We start from the raw sequence: 15,273 nt of genomic DNA on the forward strand, positions 1-15,273 counted from the left end.
TATATGTTTTATTTTCTAAATCCTTACTTATTAAGCATATAAAATTGTTAATTTAGGGCACTTAAGAGTCATTCAAATACTTATTGAGCATCTACTCTGTGCCAAGCACAATGCTAGGCATGTGTGTAGTGATAAGCAAAACAGAATCCCTGCCTTCAAAATGGGTCATCACAGATTGTGTAAGTACTAAAAAGGCACCAAGTTACTATGAGAGAACTTACAGCAACACATTACTACCTTCTTTAGATGAGGGAGAGTTGGTCACACTTCAGCCCTGGTGTGATGGCTGTTTTTGTAAAGTAAAATTTTATTGGGACACAGCCATGCTCACTGATTTGTCTATGGCTCCTTTCATGCTACATGGGCAAAGCTGAGTAGGTGTGACAGAGACCTTTTGGCCTGCCAAGGTGAAAATATTTGAGATCTGGCCCTCCGGGGGGAAAAATGCCAGCTAACAGGTTTCCAATGTCAGGGGTTGTGACCTCCCTGAAAAAGTAACCGTTCAGCTAAAACCTAAAAAAATGAGCGAAAGGCAGCCCATGGAGGATGAAAGTTTGGGAGAGGAGAGGACAAGATACCAGGAAGTGGGGAGAATATGTACAAAGCCCCGAGGAGTAAAAAAGAGCCTGGTGAGACTGAGGAACTGAAAAAGAAAAAAAAAGGGGTGTGTGGGACTTAAACGTAAGTGATCAGAGAACACTGGGAGAGGAGAGCAGAGAGGCAGAGGGTGGACAGGCAGTACCTGCAGCGCTCCATTCACCACACTGCACCTGTCAGTTTTAAGGGCAATGGAAAGCCATTGATGGGCTTTAAACAGGGGAGTGACAAGATCTGATTATATATATATATATATTATTGTTATTTTTTCTTTCCTTATTAAGGTACTACATATATGTTCTTTTTCCCCCATTGCCCCCCCCCCTATTTTTTATTTTTTAAACTTAAATGTATTGGGATGGCATTGGTGAATAGGATTACATAGGTTTCAAGTATACATTTCTATGATATATGATCTGTATATTGCAATGTGTGTCCACCACCCAAATTCAAATCCTCTTCCTTTATCATGTATTTTGGTGATATATCTTTTTATAAGATCACCATGTACACTGTGCTGGAATGCATTGTGAAGGAGGCAAGAGTCCTGGCTTAGGCAGAAAACTCAAGTAAAAAATACATATGGTAATGTGCCTCATCAGTGTGGCTTTGCAGTTGAGCATCAACCTATGAACTAGGAGGTCATGGTTGAGTCCCTATCAGGGCACATGCCCAGGGCACATGCTCTATCCCCAGTAGGGGGCGTGCAGGAGGCAGCCTATCAATGATTCACTCTCTCATCATTGATGTTGCTATCTCTCCCTCGCTCTTCCTCTCTGAAATAAAAAAAATAAAATATATATATATATATATATATATATATATATATATTTTAAATGGTAATATGTACTGCCATCAGATGGAGAAGAGTGTCAATAAGCTAAAGTAGAGCCGTTTTCCTCCACAATTACCCACTTTTCCCTTTTATCAACAAGGATGTGTTGTTATTAAAACTTTATTGTAGGACTGGTATTGTTGGAAAACTCTCCAGGGCACTTGCAGTCTAGGACAGTGAAATCTACCATTTGGTAGCTGATTTTACGACACAATACCTATGTGTTGTGTCTAAGAGACACATTTTCAACTGTAGGTCGTCCTAGTGTCCCTCTCCTGCTCTGAGAACTGACCTCCAAACACTCCCTGTGACCATGATCTTAATATGCAACCCTGGCCAACCTGATGGCACCAGCAGCGACCACAGAACCGAGAAAGGGGGGCAGTGGGGAGGCAGCAGAGCCTGGTGGCACTGCTTCTGGATGGGTTCCAATCCCTGGTGACACGGTCTCCCCTTGGGACCCGAGAATAAGTCCTGTGTCCTAATAATACCTTTTCCCTGGTGCCAAGCAAGCAAAACAGAGACTTCCTGTTAAGCATGTTCCTTCTTGTTGCTGCAAGGCATGCTTCTCTTCAATGTCCACTGCTTATGAAAAATGTTTCCTATACAGACCTTATTTCTAACAAATTACTGTAAAGTCATACATATTTATAGTAGATGAGACATTTCTACTCCTACGAGTTAATACTAAATATCCACTTGAAATTTAATATGATAAATCCTCTTGAAGCCTAAGCTGCACTATTGGTTATAAATAACAACCCTTTGAAGCTTCGACAACATTTTTAGAACTAGGATACTATTAAATGAGATCTATGTCCTTTGAATAGCCACTTACTCAAGGCATGTGGTAATTTATGCCATGAAAGTACAAGAGATGCTGATACATTTTGGTTCACAACTTCTGTAGGCTCTCCTGAGGGGATAAGGCTAAGGGGGCTGGCTGTGTGTATTTGGATGACGAATAACACCAGAGAGAGAAAAGTTGAGGTAGGACCAACAAACTATTTTTTAGAAGAAAAAAAAGTTAAAGATTTACCCATTGATGACCCCATTTGAGTAGCCCAGGTGTTCAGCAAAGGATTCCTTTAAAAGAGAGAGAAAAAGAAAATGAATAAAGAAAACCCATCAGGTATGTAATTATTAACTTAATGATTACTCTTTTAGTGAGGTCATCCTATCTGTTTCTAGAGTACAATTAAACAATATAATAAGATAAGATGAACCTGAAACTCAATGTCTTTGAAATCAGACTTTTGTTCTGCCAGGAATGTCGCTCCTGTGAGTTTCTGCAAGTCTCTCCTGCTGAGATGACAGGGTTAGTTCATTCATCCAAGAGCGATTAAACATCTCCTGGCCCCGGGCTGAGCTGGGACGGTTCTGGGGATCCAGAAACAACTGAAATATCTACCCCCAAGGAACACAGAGTCGAGACTAGAGGAAGAGCTTAATATAAGCAAATCAGGTCTAAAATGTGCACATATAAATACACTGTGAAAATACTTAGCAGTAAAAGCAATGGTGATCATACACTCCATGTTAAATCTTAGTTTAGTGAGGTCCTAACATCCACTGCACACTATGCTTTTCTCTATTACAGATAAGGCCCTCCATGTACAGCGCTCCCTCAGGGGTCCAGCTCTCACTTTAAAACACTGGACTTCATCACACAGCCCCCTCCTCCCCGGCTGTGGGAGAAGTACCTGGCTGCCCTCCATGTGATTTCCACTCCCACTGAAGGAAAGGGAGACCATCTGGGGGAAGGAGAGGATGTCCCACCTTCCCATTAGCCACCAGCTGTCTCCTTTTTCTGCTTCCCTTCCTTCCAGAGGGACCAGATCTTTCCCTCTGGGCTCTCCCCTCAAATATGCTCATCATTTATGGAAGGCCCAGCCCCCAGGACGCAGACCTGCTGGACAACAGCCAAAAGCCCCAATCTGATGTCAAGACGCACCCCTTCTCTCTCCAAAGGCAGCCAGAGCCATTCCTTACTAGATGTTTAGGTTCTAACCCTCTCTCTAAGCAGGGCTGTAAGAACCAAAGAGATATGTGTCAGTAGATGGTGATATGATTAGGAATTAGCATCATTAAAAAAAAAACCCTCGCCCTGACCGGTTTGGCTCAGTGGCTAGAGCGTCAGCCTGCAGACTGAAGGGTCCCAGGTTCGATTCCGGTCAAGGGCATGTACCTTGGTTGCAGGCACATCCCCAGTGGGGAGTGTGCAGGAGGCAGCTGATCAATGTTTCTCTCTCATTGATGTTTCTAACTCTATTCCTCTCCCTTCCTCTCTGTAAAAAATCAATAAGATATATTTTTTTTAAAAAAAACAAGCAAACAACAACAAAAAAACCCTCTCACAACCTGTTTTCATTTCTCTGGTTTGAAGCCCCAGGGGAGCAGGGAGCCCCGTGGCGAGGCTGGGCTTCTGCTGTGACAGTACGAACAAAGGCTGTGAGGCAAACAAAGCAAAGACCAGGGCAGAAGGCACACACCGTCTCTGACCCGTAACTAGTAAACGTTAGCCAGGAACTGCGGCTCCCGTTTCTAGGAATATGCTCCTGAACGTTTTTTATGTTGACAAACTGCAAATCAGCCTGGTCGGTGTGACTCAGAGGTTGAGCCTCGACCCATGAACCAAAGTTCACCGGTTCAGTTCCCAGTCAGGGCACACGTCCAGGGTTGCGGGCTCGATCTCCAGGGAGGTGTGTGCATAAGGCAGCCGATCCATGCTTCTTTCTCATTGATGTTTCTATCTCCCTATCCCTATCCTCTACCCTCTCTCTAAAGTCAGTAAAATAAATATTAAAAATACCTGCAAATCAAAGTTTGTTTTCCTACTGACTGCCATTCGAAATGCAAATACACGTGGAATAGAAGGCATGCTACTTAACCTTCGCTCCTGTTACCATGGCCCTCTCCCTCCACCCTCCCTAGGTGCGCAGACGAAAGCTGGAGGAAGCTGGAGGAGAGACCGTGTCATCTCCCTTCCTGACAGGCCAAGCATGTTACAAAGGTTAGTTTTGTATGATAACCAAAATGAGGTAAGGCTGACACTTAATTCTCACAACCTGAGTCCTCAAACCCTCTATGTAGCAGAGTAAACATCTTAAATTGTATTTAGGAGAAGTGAGATGGTGGGTGACAGGTTAACCTGATAGGACCCAGTCATAGACACGTTCTTGGTTCTTCCCAGCCCAGCCAACAAGCCCCCACCGACTGAGTCATTGATACCTCACATCTGTTTAACATGTTGCCAGTTTACAAGATGCTTCCTATATGACTTGTTTTAAAGTTCATCCTCTTGTCAGCCCTAGAATCCATGACCATTGTGACAAGTCAAGTACACTAGAGCTTGGAGAGGCTGAGTGACTTACACCAGATCGGTTCATGTGAATAAAGTTCCTAAATGCAGAGTTTCTCCCCCGTAGGTGCAATCTGCGTTACGAAGTGGCCTGGGGTATGGACTCATTGCACACTGAATTCTCCTTTCACTATATGTCTAATAGTTTAAATAGTTGTGCTTGTTGGTGGATTTTTTAAAAAATATATTATTATTGATTTTTTACAGAGAGGAAGGGAGAGGGATAGAGAGTTAGAAACATCGATGAGAGAGAAACATCGCTCAGCTGCCTCCTGCACATCTCCTACTGGGGATATGCCCGCAACCAAGGTACATGCCCTTGACCAGAATCAAACCTGGGACCCTTCAGTCTGCAGGCTGACGCTCTATCCACTGAGCCAAACTGGTTAGGGCTTGTTGGTGGATTTTTAAAAAAATATGTTTTTATTGATTTCAGAGAGAGGAAGGGAGAGGGAGAGAGAGAGAATCAATGAAGAGAGAGAATCATTGATCGGCTGCCTCCTGCACGCCCCCTTCTGGGGATCTAGCCTGCAACGTGTGCATGTGCCCTGACCAGGAATTGATTCGCCATCTCCTGGTTCATGGTTCGACACTCAGTCACAGAGCCACACTGACAGGTGGTGGATTTTTTTTTATTTTTAGTGTTGTTGCTGTCATTTTCCCTAGATCTAGGGCTTTTTAGTGTATAGATAACTCTGCCCTTTAGACTCGAAGGCAAACAGCAGTATCAGGAGTCTTTCTAATTCCCCACCAGAGCTGGGACAGGGCTCCAGTACAGGGAGAAGGCGTGCAATAAATACTCTGACAAGCACAGCTACCAAAAATGAGGGAGAAAAAACGAATTGCCAAAGTCATGCATACTCAACCTCATTCTTATACTGTGACTGTTCACTCTTTTCCTCAGATCCTCCCGTGTGTGTATGTTTTAATAATCTGGTGCGGACCCCGAGCCTGCAGGGACTTGCCCCAGGCCCCTGCCCACTTGTGGGGCGGGGGGGGGGGGAGCAGGCACAACGCTGGCGAGGTACTGCCCCCGGGCCACCGGCATCAGCAGCAACACTGAAGGCTGGAGACTACAATGTGGCTCCTTCCTGCCTGCTCGAGTCCATTGTTCCCACTGGGTGAAACTCTGTCAATTTAGGAAACTTATTCACATGGAGTGAATAGGGCAGAAAATGTCCTCACCCCTGAAATAGCTTCATAAGGACCAGGGCAGCGGTTTACAGCCTGAATTTACATTGTCTTGATGGAGGCCAGAGAGGAAGAATACAAATCTAAGTAACCAACCAAGGTCAGCGTCTTTCACAGGGAAAATATTTCAAGAACATCTTTCTCTTCCACAGGTATAAATACATTATTTTAATGTTTTTCACAGCATCCTCCCGAGGAAACGGGATGTATCGATCATTATCCTCCATTTCAGAGCGCCTCACGTAACAAGGCAATTCACAGTACTTACCCAAGCCCACATAATGAGCCATAGCTTACAACATTTTCTCACCACTTTAGACTCATGGCTATAAAATTCCAGATGCTCAAGTGCTTGGTGCCAAAAGCATCCATGACCAGAAAATTCACATTTGTTAATTCTTCCCGTTAAGCTATCTGACGGGCAGAACTGTCATTTCAACGTCCATACACGTTTTAACCGTGCTGTATTTTTCTATTAAAAAATTTTTTAAGCAGTATTAGTAGGAAGAGCACAAGCAGGGTCAAGATCAAAACAGAGAACACAGCCTGGCCGGCCTGGCTCAGTGACTGAGCGTCGACGTCGACCTATGAACCAGGCAGTCACGGTTCGATTCTGGTCAGGGCACATGCCTGGGTTATGGGTTCGAGCTCCAGTGTGGGGCATGCAGGAGGCAGCCAATCAATGATTCTCTCTCATCATTGATGTTTCTGTCTCTCTCTCCCTCTCCCTTCCTCTCTGAAATCAATAAATATATATATTTTTTAAAAACTTAAAAAAACAGAGAACACCGACTTACCTCAATGTGCTGAAACATATAGGGGTGATTGCAGATTTTTCGCAGCTGCATGATAGTGTTCATGAGTGTCTTAGCACCCCCTTTCCCCTAAGAACACGTGGAGAGAGTCAAAATAGAACAAGTTATTAAAGGCTCGGACGATTCTAATTGTTAAAAAGTGAGCTTTTCTACAAGAGGCAAAGGGCTGTCAGTCTCCGTAACCCACACCTCATGTGGTCCAAAGCTCCTGCTAAAATAGGGCGGTTTCTGGGTTCGATATCGCACCTTTCTTGTGACTAACATCCTCCAGGAAGGAGTTATGTCAAGTCGATGGGTTTGTGACATGACTGTCTATTCCCTAGGATTCTGGGAAGACAGAGGACCAAGAAATGAAACTTCTAAAATGCCACCCACTTTTAGGCGGAATATGTCTTCTGCCGAACTGACGTGAGCACAGCTAGCTATTTCAGAGACAGGACCTACGCCTTTCTTCCTGCCCCAGTGTAGTTTACCCTGAAGAGGGTAAGAGATGTCCTTTGGCAGCTACAACAGCTACAAAAGAGACTCAGTAACAAGCGTTAACAAATCTGCGTGAGCAGGTTGCCTCCCGCGGGTATCTGACGTTCCGGTCACAGGAGACATGTGCACCCTGCGTCGCGTCCCCTTCCCCCACGCACCTTCTTATCTTTCTCAGAACCATCTGTGAGGAGGATCCCTTTGGCTTGCATGTGGCGATACAGGATCTTCTGCAGAGCTGACATGTCACACTTGATCACATATTCAACCTGGGGGGAAAGAGCAGCAAGTGGTTGAGAGCAGGAGAGAGAAGGTGCTGCTCTAAAGAGACTGTTGAGCCTGGCCAGCATGGTTCAGTGGTTGAGCATCGAACCTATGAGCCAGGAGGTCACAGTTCGATTCCCGGTCAGGGAATATACTTGGGTTGCAGGCTCCATCCCCAATGTGGGGTGTGCAGGAGGCAGCTGATCAATGATTCTCTCTCATCATTGATGTTTCTCTCTCTCCCCCTCTCCCTTCCTCTCTGTAATCAATAACAAAATATTTTTAATTAAAAAAAGAGAGAGATAGCTGAGACACAGCTGCTGGTGGCATTCCAGGAGCCTAAAGGTATCTGCTTCCCCACTTGGATTCCTGGGAAGGGGTGGGGGGGGGGGTTGGAAGAGACCATGGCCATCGTTGCTAAAGGCATGGTATGGTGGAGGGACCTTCCAGAGGTCATATGTAATTGTGGCTAGGGCTATGCTTTTAGGAATTTTAATGACTTGCTCCATATTTGAGAGAATGGCTTGTAAACTGTTCAAATTCAAAGATACTGAATATAGAGTATATTTTCAGTATTTCTTCTGCCTCCCAACTATCTCCCCCTTCACAGGAACAGAACAGGTTTAGGAAAAACAGTGACTGGCCAATATCCTATGATTTCCTTTGTGAAACATTTTTTCGTATGGTGATATGTGGCTACTCCCAATACTAGTCCTAAAATGAGACTTGTAACAGTCCTAGGTTGACTTTCATATACTTGCTTTGGAGAGATGAGAGGACACTCCCCAGTGAGGACAGCAGGTGGAGAAGGCCTGATCCATAGCTGGGTTCAACGACCACCTAAAGAAAGCAAGACCCCCTGTGCTTCCACCTGAAATGCTGCAAAAAGCCCATCTGCAGCAGCGAAAGGGAGCTCTGCACACACCTGCAGCCCTTCTAGCACGCTCCTACTGCATGAAATCCGCCGGACGCCCTCCTATTATTGTTTCACCTTATTAAAAAAATCCCCAGAATACAAACGTGCGGTTTTCATAATAAACAACAGATTAATGTGTAGAAATCTGCAGAATGTGATTAAAAGTAAACCAGCAAGCTGCCTAATGTTTAATAAACTGATTAAAAACGATCAGGTTATTCCCAGCTCTGAGGGCCAGAGCGAGGAGGTCACAGATGAAGAGAAGTTGAATATTCATTCAATTGTTGCTTTAGAAGAAACCTGTCAGGCTTGATGGAACCACTATTAATAGCCTTTGCCAATCATTTTGATGCACCAAATCAAACTAGAGAAAGGCTGGCTCTTAGCAGAAAAGTTAAGAAAGGCAAGTAACCTACCATCAACTTGTTTTAGTTTTTAATGACCTTGGCCAGGCTGAGACAAAAACATCTCCAAGTTTAAGAAATAAGGATGCAGGCAATATAGGTTTTGTGTGTTACAAGCCTGATCATGTCATATTTTTAAAGTACTTCCACTTCTTCAGGAGCTATTAACTCTCAATGAAATCTGATCATGGTGAAGAAAAATGTTAAACAACTTCAGAGGAGTATAAAGATAAAAATGACATCAGGGTTAATATTATTGAGCTCTTAGGGACCAGGCCCCATGCACACGTGCATTTATCTGCCTTCTTTCATTTCTCCACAAAAGAGCTTTAAGAGACTTATATTCGGTGTCCACATTTTATCTTATTTTTAAAAAAATATTTTTATTGATTTCAGAGAGGAAGGGAGAGGGAGATAGAACATCAATGATGAGAGAGAATCACTGACTGGCCGCCTCCTGCATGCCCCACACTGGGGACCGAGCCTGCAATCTGGGCATATGCCCTAGCTGGGAATCGAACTGGTTCACAGATGGACACTCAACCACTGAGCCATGCCAGCTGGGCCAGCGTCCACATTTTATAGGTAAGGAACCAGAGCATTGAAAGTTGAACAGACTGAGTCAAAATGATACAGTCAAAATGATACAGCTAAGTAATGGTGCAGTTAGGACTGGGAACAGTCCACTCTATTAAACTCTATGTTAAAGGTGACCAAGCAGAGGCTCCGGCTTGTGAGTTCCGCCCTGACATTCACCTTCACCGGGGCCTCACTGCTGGCAGAGACGCCGAGGCTTGTGTTTAAGGGCATTAGGGCTCACAGGTACAGAACCCTCAACCCCCTCCCCACCAGTGAGCTACTGCCAGGTGCTGCAGGTGAGGGGCTTGGGGACAGGAGGCATGATGATACCATGCAGACGGGGACTCGGACATCCCACAGGGGTCACGTCAACAGAGAGGGGAGCCCATCCTGAGGACTCTGACCTTCTGACCTTCTTCCTTCGTGTCCTTCGAGGATACCAGAAACTGGTTTGATAAATATGGTCACAATCATCGTCAAAAGCTTTGCAACTATATTTTCCTATAGTTGTTATAGAATAGTAAGAAGCTAGGAAAATTCCAGGCAAGTGGAATAGGGAAACTGAGACAGTTAAACAGCAGTTTGTGTCCACCTGGTAAATCCTATCTTCCCTAAACCAAGGACACTTACGGTGGGGATGGGTGGGTGGGTAAAAAGAGATTAACCCAAGAATTTATATACATAACCCATAGACACAGACAATAGTGTGGTGAGGCCTGGGGCAGGGTCAATGGGGAAACAGAGGGGACATCTGTAATATTTTCAACAATAAAGATAAATTAAAAATAAAAGAGTAAATGATTTGCACTTTTTCCCAATCAGAGGGTAAATAGCTTAAATCACCATATTTAGGGAGACAGATAATAGAAATCCAATTAAATGCCATTTTCTAACCACACCCTAGGACAGTCAAATTAAGAGAATAAATCTCATTTTGGTATATCAGCATAAAGCTGATGAATATTCTATAGATCCACCCCGAAGACCTCCCCTAAACACCCAGCCTAGGAATCCCCATTGTTCCCCGGGTGTGAGGGATGGGTTTTACACTAGCCGTTGGGGGTGGTTTGGGGGGAGGGGCTGCTTAAACCAGTGAAAAGATGCCTACCGTTATTGGACGGTCTATTTCCTTGCTCATGAGGTATTTCATTAGACTCATAAAATTATTCAGTAGCCATTGATTTAAACTAATTTTTATTAAATATTCATTAAAACTAAATTTTGTATGAAGGAGAACTGCATTTATCTTACTGTGGCCCTCCGATGCCTGCTTTAGTTTCATCTGAGGAAATGTATTCCCGAGGTCACTCTATTCTAGCTACACAAAACAGAATTACCGTAAAAGGATGACATTTTGTATTTTTAAGTTCTTCTATCACAAAACTCAACAATAAGGAAAGAAGCAATCCAATAAAAACAAAAAACAAGCAAAAGATTTGAGCACCATTTCATCAAAGAAGACATACAGGGGCTGATTAAGCCCATGAGAAAAGATGCCTACCTTCATTGGATGGTAGAGAAAGGCAAATTAAAGTTATACATTTATTGAAATCGCTAAAAACATTTAAAAAACTGACACTTCCCAATGAGTACTAATGAGAAAGTGAAGGAGATGGAATGCTCACACATTGTTGGTGGGACTACAAAATGACTCAGACAGTTTGGAGCAGTGTGTGGAAATTTACAAAGTTACGTGTACATTAACCATATGGCCGAGCAACCCCACTCCTAATTATCTGCTCAAGTGAAATGAAAAGCTATGTTCACACAAATACCTGTACAAAATGTTTATAGCAGATTTATCCCTCATCAAGTATGGTGCATCCACATAATAGAATACTACTCAACAATAAAAATGACCCAACTATGGATACTTGCAACAGAAGGGTGGAGAGAGGCTCTGGCTAAAATGTGGCAGCACTAAGGAATTTGTGGGAAATAGAATTGCTCTGTATTGTGATGGTAGGTGTGGGAAACATAACTATGCAGTTTTCAAAACTTCTAGAACTATGTGCCCAAAAGAGTAAATTTTATTATACGTAAATTAAAAAACACTTCCTTAATTGATTCCTTTTCACGAAAACATTTGAGAATTATTGCTGTGGAAGTATTTATAGTTAGCCTTATCCTGCCATAGCCATAATTCCTTCCTGATTCTTTACACAGGCTGAGAAGGACATACATGTTGTTTGTGGCTACAGGCAGGAGAAGGTAGAAGAAAACTTATCCCCAAGGATAATACTTAAATGACCAATTTTTCCCTGATAAAAAAGTCCTCATGAGACAGAAAAAACAGAGAATAACCACTGGCCACAAGACATCAATAAGGCCACATAACTGCACACAGTGATTAGTCCCCCCAACTTGCCTTGAAAGGACTATGGGGACAGCGATGTGGGAGGGCCACAGGAAGTGCAAGAATGAGAGAACAGTGAGGCCTAGAGGTCTCCATTAATAGTAGAAGCAGCAACATGAGTAGCTGTCCCTAGTTGAGTGCTGCCCACATGCCAGGCACGGTAGTAGTAGTACATCCATCTTAGTCCTCTCAACAGTTCTATGAAGCAGGTACCATTTATTTTATAGTTCACTGATGAGAATCTTGAGACCCACTGGGTAAACTTGACTTGCCCGAGTTCACACAGTAAGAGTTGGAGAATGTGGTGGGGACCCTTGTCCACTCTGATGGCAGAACCCATGCTTTCCACATTGCCAAGTTACCTCCAGGAAAAGGGAGCTTATCCATAGACAATCTATCACATACAAGGTATTTAACATACCTCAGAGGTCTGCTCCAGCTATTAAAGAGCACATGTGTACTTTATATAGGAGACATACTGTCGAAAATCTAATATTAATTTTTTAAAAAGTCTATTCAGACTCAAGAAGCACTCTTGTGGAAAGAACAGTAAAATAAATAGTAAAGAATTCCTTTGTGAAATAAATGACCACCCCACAATCCTTAGGCTGCAAAAGTTTGGATTTTTATATAATAGACTAGAGGCCCAGTGCACGAAATTCGTGCACTCGGGGGTGGGGGGTGGTTCCCCAGCCTGGCCTGTGCCCTCTTACAGTGCGGGAGCTCCGCAATCGATCGCCCCAAAGAGGAAGGCCCATCCACCCATCCAGGGCTCCTCAATGGATTGCCCCAAAGAGGTAGGGCGGAGCCGCGGAACCCACCCTCGCGCTGTGCACGCAGCATCAAGCCCCCGCCCACCTATGTGTGCCTCACCGCGCACGGAGCCCCCACCCACCTGTGCGCGCCGGCTGCGCACATAGCCTCCTGGTGATCACTCATTACGGGCGTGAGGGCGTCATGACCACATAGGCTTTTATTATACAGGATTTTCTTAAGACGGGGCATAGTTTTAACTTGTAATGCATTTTTAAAAAATCTATGTCTATTTAGCCAGTCTTGTAAGTAAATAAGTCAAAAAGATTAAGAAGTTTTATGGAATAAATAAAGGACTTTAGTTAGTCACCTTTTATTTTACAGCTCTTCTAAAGAAACAAAAGGAAGCATGGGGCAAATTAAAATCCTTAACATTCCACCACTGTGACTTGCAGGATCTCAGTAACAATGTGCTGGGAGGTAGCTCCAGGCAGCCACATGGCCACTGTATCCATTCCCCAGTTTATATATTCAGTAGCTAAGCTCCATATTAAACAGAAAAGGGGTTACCCAAAGATGCTGAGACCACAGAAGTTAAGTAAATATCGATATAGCATTTAGTGCCCATAATGCTTTTACTAGCACAATAAAACACTTAAATATTTGGGCTACTCCTGGAGTAAGCCTGGTATAAAAACCATCTTTAATTCTAATTTTTCTCAATTGTTAAAGAATAGAGAACAAAATTCTCTCTCAGCAAACCAATCAACTTCATATGCTATTTTCCAGCTCCCACTTAAAAATGAACAGGATGAAACAATCTGTCCAAAAAATAGAGTCATTACACAGAAAAACACAATGATGCAAAATAACACATTTCAAACTTGGCTCACCTAAAGAGAAAGCTCAGATCAAAATATCTCATGCTAGAAATAATAGTATACAATGCCAAATAATCTTTCTTTAAGAGAATAAAATTTAGAACTCAAATGTGTGTGGTTCCAAACTATGATCAGAAACATATTAAACTAATACCTAAATCCAACCTAAAAGTGCAGAGCCAAGTCAAAGGATATTCTAAAGCACTGAAAACTCAGTGTCCACAAAGTAATCTGAAAAATACTTGCTCAAAATGTTCTCAGGAACTTCATGTTTGTGGTGTGGGACAGAAACTGTGCCCAAGAATAATTAGATGAAGGTTCTGTAATTTGTAGAAATTCTATTTTTCACCTGTTAGAATGGTGACATCACAAGCATCAAATCCATATATATAAAAGCTGAAGCGACCCTCAAGACAGAATGACCGGAATGACCAGAAAGACCAGTTGCTACGATGCACGTTGACCACGAGGGGGCAGATGCTCAAAGCAGGAGCTGCCCCCGGTGGTCAGTGCACTCCCACAGAGGGAGCGCCGCTCAGCCAGAAGCCGGGCCCAGGGCTGGCAAGTGCAGCTGCGGCGGCAGGAGCCTCTCCTGACTCCATGGCGAACGACGGCAGCAGGCTCAGCGGGCCGGGATGAGTGCGAGCACTGTGGCACCTGGCCCTGGTTCTGGCTCAATGATGGCGAACCTATGACACGCGTGTCAGAGGTGACACGCAAACTCATTTTTTTGGTTGATTTTTTCTTTGTTAAATGGCATTTAAATATATAAAATAAATATCAAAAATATAAGTCTTTGTTTTACTATGGTTGCAAATATCAAAAAATTTCTATATGTGACACGGCACCAGAGTTAAGTTAGGGTTTTTCAAAATGCTGACACAACGAGCTCAAAAGGTTCGCCATCACTGTTCTGGCTCCTCCCTGGCTGCCTACTGCTTGGCGCACTGCTACATCCCTACATCCCTTGGGGGGTGTCTGACTACCAGTTTAGGCCCGATCCCCGCAGTGATTAGGCCTAAACCAGCAGTTGGACATCCCCAGGGGGGTCTTGGATTGTGAGAGGGTGCAGGCCGGGCTGAGGGACACTCCCCCCCTCCCCCCCTCCCCCCGCCCCCGTGTGCACAAACTCGTGCACCGGGCCTCTAGTATTAAATAAATTTCCAGGAAACTTGGCCAATGTTTACTAGGCCCTCTGATAATGATTAAAGTTTCAAACTCAAATCCTTATTTGGTTTACAAACAGAACACTTTTATGGCATCTGTAAGAATAAACTCAAATGAGGTTAGTTAACTTTAAAAAAAAATCTAAAGTAAAATGCAATGTTAAGTTAATTAATGTATGCTAAGTGGCTGTACGTTAAAGTGTAATGACTTTGGTAAAGCTCAATGAATTTGGTAATTTTATAAAATCTGCCCAAAGCTTTTGGACACTGTGCTGAAAATGCCGAAATTTGCCTTCTTTCTCTACACTAAACCCCCTAGCTTCTACGGAATAAATTAGCACTTCAAGAGATTTCCAAAAGACAAACTTGCTGTTTTAGAAACACAGATTCCAGGTGCAGGTATGTCAACCATATCGGCAGGGGAAGAAACCATAACTTGTGCATTTTGCAACATACCTTTTCTGGAAGCTGAGATTCCACTTCCTTCTTCAGTCTCCTCAGTAAAAATGGTCGCAAAACCTTATGTAGACGCCGGATGATCAATATAGTTTCTTCTTCATTCAAGTCCACCTACAAGAAGAGAACTGTAGATGACTTCGATTTTCTTTAAAGGATGTTTCATGTAATAACACTTTATGTTACATTTATTATTCATTTCAATATATGTTTGAATGTTTA

The 15,273-nt window shown here is 43.4% G+C and overlaps 1 protein-coding gene across 9 annotated transcripts in view; it reads right to left on the reverse strand.

Annotated features, from left to right (window-relative positions):
- Positions 1-15,273, reverse strand: part of SMARCA2 (SWI/SNF related, matrix associated, actin dependent regulator of chromatin, subfamily a, member 2) — a 169,004-nt gene that overhangs the window by 80,055 nt on the left and 73,676 nt on the right. For all 9 annotated transcript variants that reach the window (XM_059656800.1, XM_059656802.1, XM_059656803.1 and 6 more), the window contains 4 exons: positions 15,052-15,165; positions 7,438-7,545; positions 6,782-6,868; positions 2,472-2,518 (listed from right to left, as the gene is read on the reverse strand). In XM_059656800.1, coding sequence (XP_059512783.1) covers positions 2,472-2,518; positions 6,782-6,868; positions 7,438-7,545; positions 15,052-15,165 — 356 coding nt within the window. The remainder of the gene's footprint in view (positions 1-2,471; positions 2,519-6,781; positions 6,869-7,437; positions 7,546-15,051; positions 15,166-15,273) is intronic.

The sequence above is a fragment of the Myotis daubentonii genome, chromosome 11 (genome assembly GCF_963259705.1).
Source record: "Myotis daubentonii chromosome 11, mMyoDau2.1, whole genome shotgun sequence".
NCBI lineage: Eukaryota > Metazoa > Chordata > Mammalia > Chiroptera > Vespertilionidae > Myotis > Myotis daubentonii.